Source organism: Vulpes vulpes, chromosome 12, assembly GCF_048418805.1.
Source record: "Vulpes vulpes isolate BD-2025 chromosome 12, VulVul3, whole genome shotgun sequence".
NCBI lineage: Eukaryota > Metazoa > Chordata > Mammalia > Carnivora > Canidae > Vulpes > Vulpes vulpes.
This window is the reverse complement of record NC_132791.1, coordinates 169586487-169600281: the sequence shown is the minus strand read 5'-3', so window position 1 is coordinate 169600281 and position 13795 is coordinate 169586487. Positions and strand designations below refer to the sequence as shown.

Genomic DNA, 13795 nt, shown 5'->3' with positions numbered 1-13795 from the left:
AAAATCTTCCACTGAGTGAAAGGCTTCCGAGGACGTGAATGTAGGTGATACACATCCCAGGCCATGTGAGGGGACACTGCTGGCCTCAGAAACTGGATCACTCTAAACCATGCTCAGCTGCCAGCTTTATTCAATCCCTAAATGTGGGTCCAGAGTGCTTCCCTCTACAAAACATCAGATCCTGGTAGAAACTGCTGAACAAAAACTAAGCAGCAGCAGCAGCAGCAGCTGCAGACTCCAGGTGAGGAGCTGGTGCCGTCACCCCAACACCAACGGGGGACTCAGGAGGCCCCCGCTCCCCTGCAGCGGCCCCTGCTTTGAAGCATAACACTGCCTCTGGGAGGGAATCCCAAAGACACTGACTTTCAGGACAGGGTCACCAGGGCCTTTCAACATGCTTTTTGGAATGATTTTCTAGCAAAAGCATAAACAGGAGAAACCACCATTCTGTTGTCCCCCTGACTCCAGAAGCAGAAAGGCCTGCAGCCTGTTCTCTGCACCTCCCAGCTTCTAGCTGTGCAAGGCACCACCGGTCCAGGACGAAGGGCTCTCCGAAGGTGGGGGAGCAGCTCCCCTGGGCTCTCAGAAGCCCATGCGGGGCTTCTTCCGGTGTCGTTGAGAGCCGGAGAGGCCGGGTGTCTGTTGCCTGGAGGGGGTGGCCTGGAAGCTGGAGGTCTGGGAAGACGGGAGAGCCGCACCTCTTGGGGGGTTCCTTCGTGGCGGCAGCTGGGTTGCACCACCCTGGAGGGTCTGCTGCCAGGAGGGCGTGGCGCTCTGGGAGAGGGATGAGGAGACCTCTCCTGGGGCATCCCCTTGGACTGGCAGCTTGGCCATGTAGTCCCGGAGGGTCTGCTGCCGCTCTGAGGGGACACCCTGAGCCCACAGCTCCTGAGTCAACTCCTGGGAGGGTGGGGTCGCCAGGGGTTGAGGCCTGGCCTCAGATGACGTCCGGTCTGGGCTGTGAGGCGGGCTGGTGGCATCTGAGAGGTCCAGGCGGCCACTGAGTGAGGAGAAAGTACTGGACAACTGAGTCCGGCGCTTGTGCCGCTTAGGTGGTTTTCTGGGCCCGGAGCTCCTGCCCTGCTGCTTCTCCCACCAGGCAGCCACCCGGCCTTCCCAGGCTGCCTCCAAACGTGCACTAAGCTCATTCTCAGGGCCTGGCTCAGGGGCGGGGGGCGGCTCCGCAGAGGGGAGTGAGCCCAGGTCCCTCTGCTGTAGCAACCGTCCTTCAGCCATGGCTGCTCGGAGACCCTCCGGCACTTTCTGCTCCACCTTGCTTGGTTCCACCTGGTTGAGCAGACAGCGGTTGGAAAAGGTGGGTGCTGCCCACACAGGCGGAGTCGGGGGTACCTCCAGCAGGGTCTTTAGCCACCGGCTGCAGCAGGCAGTGGCTTGGGGAGTCCAAGAAGCTGTGGGTGCACGGGAGTGATGCCCGGGTTCTGCCTGGAGGTGGAGGCGCTGATAGAAAACATCCCCAGCCGCCGAGAGTTGGAAGAGTGACAGGACTGGCTTGGAAGCTGAGGACGGGATGGTGGCAGCCAGGCCTGGAGACAGGAGGGACAGTGATGCCAGGGCCTGGGGTGGGTGAAGCCCCCCTGGGGTGAAGCCCCCCGGACCCGTTCCCCACCCCGGCGCACCTATGGTTGGTGCTTTCAGACGCTCCTGCAGCCGCCACTGACTCCTGGGCTCCAGCAAGGGGAATGCGGAAAGGGAGTCGCTACTGGAAGGGAGAGACTGGGGGGGCCCCGCCAGCCGGGGTACAGACGCCCCCTCTCCTGGAGGAAGGACACATGGCTGAGGCCCTGCCCACCCTCCCACACACTTGCCACCTGTGCCCCCAGCCTTACCTGTGAGGTGCAGCAGCTGCAGGTGCCCGCCCTGGCCCCCCAGGATTAGTGGCTGTGGGTGCCCGGGGCGCGGTGGCGGCTGCAGCTGGGCCCACAGAGGAGCAGAGGGGAGGCCGTGGTCCCACTTCAGCATGGGCACCAGGGGGAGGCGCTCGTCCATCAGGTAGAGGGAGAACTGGAGACCCATAGGAGACAAGACATGGGGGGGGGGGGTGTGACCCAGGGGGGCCATGACTGAGGAGGGGAGGGATGTAATGGGAGAGGTAGGGGGACAGGATGGGTGGGGGGGACGTGATGGGTAGGTGGGGGGATGGGATGGTGAGGAGAATGTGATAGAGATGTGGGGGGGGCAAGTCTAGATGAAGGGCTACAGTGGGGGTGAGTGGGGTTTTGTAGGCGGAGGCTATGACCCAGGGGGGCTGTGACCGAGGTGGGAGGCGGGGGGAGATGGTGACGGAAGGGGGCCGTGACCAAGGCACAAGGAAAGTGTCTGATGGGACAAGCTGCTCTGCGTGGCCTTCACAGGGCCCTGTGTGGCTCCCAAGAGGAGTTCAAGTCCCAGAGCTGTCCCAGCACCGCAACCACCCTCACATCTGTCCTGTCCTGTATAGGCACCCCACAGGAGCCACTGCCCTGGTGCGTTGCTCGGAGCGGCCCTCAGGAGAGGCGCAGAGCGGTCTTGTCATACAGAGACCACGTGGCCTTCCCCAAACCCACCCAACCCCGGAACCTGTGCTTGACACAGGCTAACATCCCAGGGCTCAGGGGGATGGGAGGCAGACCCTCGGAGACCCTCAGACTGCTTCTTTTCCTGAACACACAGGGAAACTGCCCCACTTTGCACACATGCTCCCCTGACACCCCATGCCTCAGCTGTCCCATCTGACGCGGCGCACAGGGAAAGGAGGGAGAAGGCACCACTCACCTGGGTACAAATGAGATGGACCGTGGGAAGCAGAGGCTCAGGGCCACACTTCCCCAGGTACTGGGTCAGCAGGACACGTTCCCCTTTCTGGCATGATGCTTCCGCCCCGCCACGGAATAGCAGCAGGCCACATCCGGGTGGGCCCTGGGGGAGAAACCCAGGTCAGCCCTCCCACAGCCCGGAGCTGTGGCAGGATCCCTGCCTCCCCCGACCAGGCCCTCCCCAATGCATCTGCTCTGTCCCACTGCTAGGCCTGTAATGGTCCCCTCTGCTCACCTTAGTGTCAATCATTTTCACTCCTGTGCGGTCACCCACGGTCAGCACCCGGGGATGAGCAGTGAAGTCTGCCCAACGCCAGGGAGAGGGGTCCCAGAACACAAGGGTCTCAGGGTCCTTGTAGACTTGCTGCAGCCTTGGGGAGACAGGCCAGTCATGGGTGAGGAGATAGGCTGATGTTGGTCGGTGGGGTGGGGTGGGGTGGGGGACACAAGGATGACCTGACCCAGCGTGCAGGACATGCTGTACAGGGAGCACGGGCTGTGGTTCTAGGGTAGCTGTTTACAACGGTGGAGGATTTTCACAGGAAAGGGACATTACCCATCCTGTGGAGTCCACAGACAGACGGTTCCGGAACGGCTGCAGACAGCCAGCTCCCCAGGCAGGTGAGGGCTGCAGGGCACAAGCAGGGTCAGCTGATCTGCCCCTTACCCACACCCATCTCCGTGCAGACCAGCCCGACTGAGCCCCTCACCTGAGGCTGATCCCTGTGGCCCCCTTCCCGACCTGCAGCACCTGGAGAGGGGCAGGGTGTCCCTGCTTACTGACCTTCCACAGGGCACAGTGGTAGTCAGAGCGGACAGCCAGCAGGGCTGAGGGATAGAGAGAGGCAGGGCCAGTTAGGCAGCAGGCCAGCCAGGGGCGGAGGCGGAGGGGAGGGAAGTATCCAAGGGACTCACATTCCCCTTGCACAGTGCGAGTCACCACCTGCCGGACAGGTCCTCGAAGCTGGATGTGGCCAGGGTCCCCAAGAGCCTGAGGGTCACCATTTGGGGTCAGATTGACCTCTTGAAAATCTGGCCCTCTGGCTAAGGATAAGCATATGAGCTCTGGTCACTCCCAAGTCCCCCGACATCATGCCATTCTCCTGGACCACACCGAGAGCACCTCTTCCACCAGAGAGCCTCCTTCACCCCCTGCTGCCCCTGAGAAAGGATACAGAGCTTGTCTAGAGCACCTCCCACAGGGTAGACCAACTGTCCAACGTGGGGCGTCCTGCCGGGCACCCAGGCCAGAGCGCCCCCTGTGAACGCATCATCCAGAAGCAGCTGCTCCCACCGCATAGCCAGCTCCTCATGCAGCAGCTCTCCCAGAAGGCTGGCCACTGACTTGCCCAGGACAGGGCCCCCAAGGATGGAGAATCGGCGCTGTCGGAAGCTGAGGAAAGCCCAGGGACAGCTGGGAATGAGAGAACAGCAGGAGATCAGGCTGTGGTGGTGAGAGAACAAGGTCCCATCCCAGGAGAGACCCAACCAGTAGATGCATTTTTTTTTTTTTTTTTTTTTTTTAATCAACTTAGAGCGTCTTCCATTGGGAAATAATTCTTCCCTACTCCCCAGCTGCAATGGCACTCCCATGTCACCTCTGGCCACAGTGATTGGCTCATGGAGGAGCCAAATACCCAGGCCAAGCCAACCACACCCTTCCCAGGACTTCTGCTGCTGCGTCAGGAAAAACACTGGCTTTTTCCTTGAAATTGTAAACCAGCTTCCTGGCACTTAGAAACAATCTGCCCAGGAATTAAGCCAAGCAAATGAGAAAATAAAGAGATACACTCTATTAACAATATTTGAACAGCTAGATGCAGTCATGCCGGCAGTTCATCAATTCCCTCTTCCACTTAGAGCTGGAGTTTGATATTAGGAACCATGGCTCCTGACCACATGGGGGAGGGGAAACAACTGTGAGGGGAGCCTGGATTGGTGCCCCAGCTGCTTCCACATCACCCCAGCTAGGCCTGCCCAGACCGTCCTTTCTCACTAGCCACTTGCCCCCAGGGCTGGTGTCCACCGAGGTCCTGGAGTAGACTCTTCACACTGACCACTGTCTTCTTCTTAGAACGACTCTGTATGGAAAGGCCTTGTCAAGCTCGCACACCCAAGGTTACCCCGACAAGAAGTAGGGAACCCCCTCTCCGGGCTGGACAGGTGTCACTCACCCCTGCTCCCTCCAGTTTGAAATTCTCCAGCATCAGCTTCCCCAGGGGTGCAAAGGCTATGTCCCCATGGTCCCACAGGAACCGACTGAGCTGTGAGGGAGGAGGTCAGGTCACTTGGGAGGGCCCCAGCTGCACACCACCACCCACTATGTGTCTACTCACCTGTTCGGTAACATCCAGCACTGCCTGGGGCTTCCTTCGGAATGAGAAGCCTCCCCGGAAAAGCAGGTCCTGGGCAGTCACCCCAGGGTCCCAGGGATCTGAGGGAAAAGTTGAGGCCAGGAAAGGGGTCTGACTTGAGTGGAAAGGACCCAGAAGTGGGGCCAGATGTCCCAGATGACAGGAGGTCACCAGCAGGGAAGACGGACTTTGGGTGAGAGGTGGGGGACAGAGTGACATGGGGAACAGCTTGGAAGGGAGCCCCAGGGACCAAGATGCTTACCAGGACCAGGAGGCAGCAAAGGAAGAGGCCCCGGGGTCTCTGGCTCCCAGAGTAGGCCCGTGGCCAAGCGCGGCACCCCATTCTGAAGAAACACAGACAGAAACCTAGTGAACATACAGTCCTAGACCAGGCGCAGGCATGTGTCTTTTTAAAATTATTTATTTCTTAAAGATTTTTGCTTACATTTATTCAATCATAAGAGACACACACAGAGAGGCAGAGACACAGGCAGAGGGATAAACAGGCTCCATGCAGGGAGCCTGACGCGGGACTCTATCCCGGGTCTCCAGGATCACACCCTGGGCCGAAGGTGGCACTAGACCACTGAGCCACCCAGGCTGCCCTTTATTTTTAAATTTTTATCTTAAGTAGGCTCCACATACAATATGGGGCTTGAACTCATGACCCTGAGATCAAGAGTTATGTGCTAAAAAAAAAAAAAAAAAAAGAGTTATGTGCTAATACCACTGAGCCAGCCAGGTATCTCACGATTTACTTTTAATCTGTAAGAATGTATCTTATCAACTCATTGGTACAAGTCATGCCACTTTGAAGCACTAGAGGCAAGGGGAGGCTCACCCCAGGAAACAGCTGGTTAAGAGGAGGGCTGGGAGCCTGGGACTAGTTGGGGCTTCCAACCTGTAGGCCCCGCCCCATGCCATCACTGGCTGCCCCAAGTGCCGCCTGATTCTCGCTTCTACTCAGGAGACCTGACTTACTCAGGGCACCCAAAGGCCACTCCACTCCCCAGTGCGGGGCTGGCCTAAGATAACTCAGCCTCAAAACTTGCAATCACTGGCAAGCTGGGCTCCCAGAGGGGACCAATTGGACATTAAGCCCTTCCTTGTTGGGGGACCCCACCTCACCCCTGGCATAATCCCAAGCCTATCTCCAAGTGGGAGCCAGATGGTTTAGGCTTAGGCTTCCAAGGAAAGCACCTTGTCCTTTCTGTCCCAGGAGGCCTCTCCTCCCCTCCCATACCCTGCCTTCTCTCCCGGCTTCATCCCTATTGCACTATTTGAGCATCCTCTGGGTTTCACGCAGAGCTCTTATCACACAGGGTGAGGATTTTATCCTTTGGTCACGTCTCATGGGACCTAACCCTAAGTTCCACAGTGCAGGGGATGCCTCCGACATAGTCACCCTAGATTCCCAGGCCTAAAAAGGCCCCCTGTACACTGTAGGGGCTGATCAGTGAGCATCTGCTGAGCAAGATGAGGCAGGAAAGGAAGACTGAAGGAGAGGTGCTCCTGTGCTCAAGAGACCTTCCGTGGAGAGCAGGGTATCCCCTGCAAATGCAAGTGGCTCAACCTATGTCTTGGCATAGTGCCTATGTCACCCCACCCTGGCTCCTGATAATGGGTGTGAGTGCTGGAGAGGAGGGCCGGTGAAGGGGCCCTGCCAAGGCTCTCTGTGCCGTCCTCACCTGAGAGTTCTCGGGCAGGGTCAGTGCGTCTCTCCAGCTACACATGAAGGACATGTCAGGGACATTACTCAGACCAAGGGGACCAGTCATAAACAGTGTGGGATGGAGAGAGCTAGGGAAATCCATCCTGGAAAACAAGAAGCACACGTCATGCTTTTGTAGAGACTAGAATCTGATAATGCCCTCCAGGGTTCCTGAGAGAATGACAAATACCCTAACAAGAGCATATTTCATTTCAGGAGGTAGATAATAAGCAACAAATAAATATGCAGCTCACTGCCAGATATTAACAAGTGCCATATTAATGACCATGAGGCACGGGATGGTGATGGGCAATGGCAGCCAGGGAAAGCCTTGCTCATTAGGGAGCATTTGAAGCCTGAACCCAATGAGGAACAGAACCATGCAGATGACTGAGAGGCGGGTTCCTGGAAGAGTGAATGGCAAGTGCAAAAATCCTGGGGCAGGAAAGTATGTGAAAAACAGCTAGGAGGCCACAGAATGAACAAGGTGGAGAATGGGAGGGGAAGAAGTCAGCCAGGCAGCAATGGGGTAGCTTCCTAGCTCTCCTGTATTACAATCACACATTGTAGACTATGCACCCTACACCCCAGGCTGCATTCCCAAGACCAACTTAAGTTCCTCCAAAGCCAGGACAGAATCTTATTCATAGGTCTTCCCACTGTCAAGTACAGTACTTTGCAGAAAATACAATTGACCTTGCACTGAATAATAATAAGTTTATGTCAGAGGAGAAAAAAATTAAAAATAAATTTATGTCAAAGGGTTTTGCCAAACGCCAATTGCTCTAGAAAAATAAGCAGCCATACCATCCCTTTTATTTTTTTTAAATATTTATTTATTCATGAGAGACAGCGAGAGAGAGAGAAAGAGAGAGAGAGAGAGAGAGAGAGAGGCAGAGACACAGGCAGAGGGAGAAGCAGGCCCCACGCAGGGAGCCCGACCTGGGACTTGATCCCGGGTCTCCAGGGTCACGCCCTGGGCCGAAGGCGGCGCTGAACCGCTGAGCCACCCGGGATGCCCTCCCTTTTGTTTTATTAACCACAAAAATCACAGTTCGCTTTACTGAACGCAGGCACCTGCCAGGCTCGGGCTACCGTCCTATTCTCCTGGTGCCCCATCTTGGCTCAGCCAAGACAGCAAGCACTCCAAGGCCACCAAGCGCGAGCCCCCGTGTCCAGGTTCCGAAGCCCTCTGCCCTCACGCATCCACAGCAGACACGAGCTTTCGTCTCGGTCCACAAAAATCTTTCCCCGGAGCGGCAGCCGCACACCCCCGCGTTCTTCGCTCGTCCGGGGCGGCCGTCACGCCGTCAGGGCTGCTGAACCCTCCCCAAACCGACGGGCAAGCGCGCGCGGCCCGGCTCGGCGGCCTCCCCTCGCGCGGTCTCGGCTGGCCGGGCCGGGCCTGCCCTCTGTTCCGAGACTCCGAGCTCTCCTCCCAGGCCAGGGTCGCACCGATGGCTTCGGAGTTGGAGGGGCCGCGCTCCCGCCCTCACGCGCCGTGCCCCGCAGAGCAGCAGAGGGCAGCAGCGCGGATCTAGGAAGCGCTCGGAGAATCCTCGTGCACGACGCCGGGCCGGGGGGCAGGGCCGAGCACCGCGCCTCGCGGCGGAGGCCGCATCCCTCCCGCCACACGGCTGCGCTCCCGCCTGGAGGAAGCCAGCGCCCTCCCCGCCGCCCTCGAAGCCCCCCTCGAAGCTCCCCTCGTCCCCCCGATTTGCGGGCAGCAAGCCTCGGCCCAGCACCTGCAGCCCTCGCCCAGGGCCCGCGCTGCAACGTGTGCCAGGGCCGGCTGGGACCTGCGCCGGGGCCGCCGCGGGGCCTCGCTCTGTGCTCCTGCGGCCCGCGGCACGCAGACGGCGAGGGAGCGGGCGCAGCAGCGAGCGCCCCCGGGACCCGCGGACGGCGGGGGGGGGCTCCGGGCTTGGCCTCCGCAGACGCCCCGCGGGGCCGGCCGCGCGCCCGACGGCTGCCGCCACGCTCCGCTCCTGCGCGGCCCCGCCCCGGGGGAGGGGGGCCGACCACCCAGTCGGGGTGGCCACAGCGTGGGGGCCGCGGACGCGCGCGCAGGCCCAGCCCGGAGACCCCCCCGCCGTCCGGGCGGCGCGCGCTCTTACGTGGCCCGGGCCCGCTGCGCTCCTCGGGGACCTGGACCTCGCCGCGCCCGCGAGCCGCGAAGCAGCCCGCGATGGAACGGCGCCTCCGCGGCAATTAACGGTCTTCCGGGCCGTGCCGGAAGTGCTCCCTCCAAGGCAGGAAGTCCCGCCTCCCAGCCCGGCCTCCTCGGGCTCCCTAGAGCGCCACCGCCCGGGTGGAGGGGGAATGGGCGTGGAGGCGGCGCCCTGGCCAGTGGAAGGAAGTATATAGTCTCAAGGGCCGATAGTGAAGGCCAGTTTGACGCGCGTTCGAATCCCATCTCTAACTTCCTAGATCACAGGCTTCTTATTGAGCGCTTTAAAAAAAATTTTTTTATCTATTTACTCATGAGAGACACACACAGAGAGGCAGAGACATAGGCAGAGGGAGAAGCAGGCTCCTGCGCATCAGGAGCCTGATGCTCGACTCCATCCCAGGACCCCCCACGATGAGGACCTGAGCCCAAGGCAGACGCTCAACCACGGAGCCACCCAAGCATCCCTTGTGACAAAAGTATTAACTGAATTTATTCCACAAACACGCACTGAGCACCAATATGAGCCAGATACTGTATTAGTGAGTAGAATTCCAGTTAATTGTCCTCATACCCTATGAACCAGTCTTTACAACTAGGGTTACCAGCATCCGTAGAGTGCATGAGGCCCTCCCAGTGGTCTAGCAAGTATAGCTCTAGGTATTGCTTCTCAAATTCTAGCTTGCGTCGCATCACCTGAACAGGGTGTAACATAGTTTTTGGGTGGGGCGGGACCTGATAATTTGACCTAAATTCCCAGGTGACACTGATTGTGCTTCCTGGGGGGCACACTTTAAGAACCACTGTGCAATCATAAATCTTACCATTGTCTTAACCCAATACCTCTCAAAGTTGAGCGTATAACAGAATCTGGAGGGCTTGTTACACCAGTTTGCTGGGCCCCACTCACAGAGTTTCCAGTTCAGGAGGCTCTGGGATGTGACTCAAGAATTTGGCATTTCCAATGAGTTCCCAGGTGATACTGATGCTACTTGCTGGTCCAGGCACCATGCTTTGAGACAATTGTTTTTTAAAAATCCATTTCCAAATTCTCAGCTTCCATCTATACAGTTTTTATCTGGGAGGTGCTTGAGATAAGAACACTTGTCCTTCCACATTTTCTTTCTTCCACACTGTGGAGTATTGCCAGAGTTCGGTGCTGAACAAAAAGCAGAGTTCCCACAGAAGAGAGTTCCCATTAGACTAAGAAAAGTGCGTTCAGTAAGAAATAGTGATGGAAGGACACAAAAGGAAGACTTTTGGGAGCTGACCATACTATGTTCATGTCAGTGCTAGTTACATGGATGCATTCAGGGTGTGAAAATTCATCAAATGATCTGTGCAATTTTCTGTACCTATGGTGTACAGCATTAAAGCAGCATTTTTTTAAAAAAGAAAATGTGATGCTTTATCACTTTGAAATTTCAACCTCTAGGTTAGGCTGCATGACTTCTCAGCTGTCTTAGAAACAGAATGCATGGGCATCCCGGGTGGCTCAGCAGTTTAGGACCGCCTTCAGCCCAGGGCGTGATCCTGAAGACCCGGCATCGAGTCCCACGTCGGGCTCCCTGTATGGAGCCTGCTTCTCCCTCTGCCTTGTGTCTCTGTCTCTCTTTGTATATCTCATAATAAATAAAATCTTAAAAATAAAACAATGCAGATGGCACTTTATGAGGGCAGGAATTCTTCCTGGTTGGTCACTCCTGCACCCGAAACACCTGGGAGTGGATGCTTGGTGAGTACTTGAATCAATGGAAGGGGACATGAAATGAGATGTCCTTCTGAGAAAATGTCAACACGTTTACTAAAACTGAAAAAAAAAATAAAGTCAGACTGTTTCGGACAGGTAGTAATTCTGTTTTAGCTGATAGGTTTGATTAGGAGGGTAGGCTTTGCCAATAAGATTATTTGGAGGTGTATTTCATAAGTGGAATAGGTGAAGGTTGCATCTCCATGATTTTGGTGGAAACATTGGAAAGATGATTATAATATACAATAAGAAATTGCTGCTTTTGTAAATATTTAAACTTGCGATAAAAAAATCGAAGATGTATAGTTTTTCAAAATTGTTTTAAGGGTGTATATATATGCAAAAAAATTTTTGAAGACCATTATATGAGTTTCCCATTACTGCCGTAACAGATTGTCACAAACTTAGTGGCTTAAGACAGCATAATATTGGGGGTGTTTGGGTGGCTCAGTCAGTTGGATATCAGAGTCTTGGTTTCAGCTCAGGTCATGGTCTCAAGGTCCTGGGATGGAGCACTATGTTAGGCTCCACACAGTGGAGAGCCGGCTTGAGATTCTCTCCCTCTCCCTCTGCCCACCCCTCCCTCTAAAATAAATAAATAAATCTTAAAAAAAAAGACAACAGAACACTGTACAGATTTAGAGATCAGAAGTCTGAAATGGGTCTCACTGAGCAAAAACCAGGGTTTTAGCAGAGCTGTATTCCTTTCTGGAGGCTCTAGGGGAGAATCGGGGCTCTTGCCTTTTCTGTCTTCTGGAAGCTGCCTGTGTTCCTTGGCTCATGGCCCCCTTCCATCTTTACAGCCAGCAATGGTGATGCCAACTTTCTGATTCTGCCTGTCTCCCTATTCCCTATTTAAGGACCCTGGTGATTGGTTACCCTAACACTATCTCCCTTAAAAAAAAAAAAAAAAAAGAGGGCAGCCTGAGTGGCTCCGTGGTTTAGCGCCACCTTCGGCCCAGGGTGTGGCCCTGAAGACCCAGGATCCCTCCATGGAGCCTGCTTCTCCCTCTGCCTGTGTCTGTGCCTCTCTCTCTCTCTCTGTCATGAATAAATAAATAAAATCGTAAAAAAAAAAAAAAAAGGCACCAGTGCAGCTCAGCAAGTCTTCACACGTGCAATACCCCCATAACCAGCACCCAGATCAAGATAAAGAACGTTTCTGGCACTCAAGAGAATTCCCCGGTGCTACTTCCCAGTCAATATCCCCTTCAAGAAGTAATCACGACCTTGACTTTTATCACTATAGATTAATTTTGCCAATCCAACAAATTTATATCAATACAATCATGTTGAAGGTGATCACTTTAGCCTGGCTCCTTTCACCAGACATGCCTAGGAGACTCACTCATTTCGTGCATGTGACAGTAGTTTCTATTACTGGGTTATAGTTCATTGTTGAATAGTTCCCCATTTGTCCGTGCAATTCCTTATGGGGGATATTTCTGAGCCTGGAACCCTATTCATGTCTTTGTGGTTGTCTGTAGCCATCATTTCATTTCTGAGCGTCTGCTGTGATGACCCTTCTATCCACTATGCCTACTTCCACTCTCTGAACTATACCCCAAAACCAAAATTCTACTTCCTGATATCATCCCTTAAAACATTTGAGAGGGTGAATCTACCCTGCCCTGCTCTTCCCAGGTCAAACCAGATTGCTGGTTCCACTGATTGCTCCCCATGTGCCCCAGCATCCACACTACCTGGTTAGCATCATCAGACCCAAAGGTGACTATCACCACCAGCAGCAACCATAGTGACAAATCTTACAGACTGTGTGCTAAGAAACTGATCATATCTTCCTGTTCCTTGACTCTTGTAGGACTCAGTTAAAGGTGTGGCCTCTTAAAACAATTGTGTATTGCACCTGACTTAATCTTGCTTTTGATATTTTTCCTTCATTCCTAGTCCCTCATCTTAAAGAACTGCTGTCTTATGGTAATTTTTTAAAAGATTTATTTGAGGGAGGGTGAGAGGGAGGGAGAGAGAGAGAGAGAGAATGAGCGGGGGGAAGGGCAAAGGGAGAGGGAGAAGCAGACTTCCCGCTAGGCAGGGAGCCCAACATGGGGCTCCATCCCAGCACCCCAGGATCATGACCTGAGCTGAAGGCAAATGCTTCACCAACTGAGCCATCCAAGTGTCCCTGTCTTGTGGTATTTTTATAAGACAGCTTAAAATCCCTTCTGAAAACAACAGGGGACAGGGGCGGGGGTGGTGCCAAATGGTTAATTTTTGCTAGAAGCTTCAGAAAGGCCTGCAGTATACAGTTTGTATTTTTAAAAATTTTTTATAAAAGATGTATTCACTCATTCATTCATTCATTCATGAGAGACACAGGCAGAAGGAGAAGCAGGCTCCCGACAGGGTGCCCCATGTGGGACTCCATCTGGGGCCCAGGATCGCGCCCTGAGCCGAAGGCAGACGCTCAACCGCTGAGCCACCGAGGCGTCCCAGTACACAGTTTTTAAATGTAGATCCTGACGATGCTGTGGGGCTGCCTCAATTGAGAACACCTACATTTATCAGCTAAAGAAAGACACTGACACCCACCCCCAAGCTTAGCGGTTGGGGGTGGTCTGGTGGGATGGGTGCCGTTCAGGGCATCCAGGGGCGGGAGCAAGGGGGAGGCTCTAGACCTGCACCCCTAGACCCCTTCCCAGGTTTCCCCTTGCAGGACCACCTCAGGCTGGAGAACACAGTGTCGCAGGAGCACCCACACTCCTCGCCTCCCCGCTCCCTGGCCTGAAAGCCCACCCGGGAACGCGGGATTAGCCAGGAGACCGCTCAACCCGTTCTCCGCATCCAGGCCGAGGCAACTCGGAGACTGGCCTTCCAATTGGCTGGGCATAGCGTCCGACGTAGCTCTGCGGGCTCCCATTGGCCGGCACTGAGGCGGGGGCGGGGCTTGCCTTGCCCTCGAGGCCGGGCCACGTGGTCCTCGGGTGGCGCCCGCCGGACGCGTGTAAAAGCGCACAGGCGGCGTGAGATCCGGCGCGC

The 13795-nt window shown here is 55.5% G+C and overlaps 1 protein-coding gene across 7 annotated transcripts; it reads right to left on the bottom strand.

Moving 5' to 3' along the window:
• Nucleotides 1-107: 107 nt before the first annotated feature.
• Nucleotides 108-9136, bottom strand: TAF1C (TATA-box binding protein associated factor, RNA polymerase I subunit C). 7 transcript variants are annotated; one of them, XM_072731416.1, is made up of 15 exons: nucleotides 8996-9136; nucleotides 6856-6982; nucleotides 5430-5511; nucleotides 5150-5247; nucleotides 4988-5077; nucleotides 4821-4894; nucleotides 3989-4227; nucleotides 3729-3845; nucleotides 3524-3641; nucleotides 3370-3441; nucleotides 3049-3184; nucleotides 2773-2916; nucleotides 1848-2022; nucleotides 1638-1775; nucleotides 108-1544 (listed from the first exon to the last, which is right to left on the bottom strand). In XM_072731416.1, the coding sequence occupies exons 2-15, from the start codon at nucleotides 6979-6981 to the stop codon at nucleotides 583-585; spliced, it is 2571 nt and encodes an 856-aa protein (XP_072587517.1). In that variant the 5' UTR covers nucleotide 6982; nucleotides 8996-9136; the 3' UTR covers nucleotides 108-582. The 7 variants fall into 7 exon arrangements, with proteins under 7 accessions (XP_072587517.1, XP_072587518.1, XP_072587521.1 ...); XM_072731417.1 differs by lacking the exon at nucleotides 8996-9136 and adding an exon at nucleotides 8624-8818; XM_072731420.1 differs by lacking the exon at nucleotides 4821-4894 and having other exon boundaries at nucleotides 8996-9124.
• Nucleotides 9137-13795: the final 4659 nt, after the last annotated feature.

What these genes read in the sequence shown, in the direction of transcription:
- TAF1C (XM_072731415.1), bottom strand. Translation starts at nt 6,981, where the DNA reads ATGGATTTCCCTAGCTCTCTCCATCCCACACTGTTTATGACTGGTCCC. An exon ending in CCCTGCCCGAGAACTCTCAG is followed by an intron (nt 5,512 to 6,855) that starts GTGAGGACGGCA and finishes GTGTTTCTTCAG; the next exon opens with AATGGGGTGCCGCGCTTGGC. An exon ending in TCAAACTGGAGGGAGCAGGG is followed by an intron (nt 4,895 to 4,987) that starts GTGAGTGACACC and finishes CTTTCCATACAG; the next exon opens with AGTCGTTCTAAGAAGAAGAC.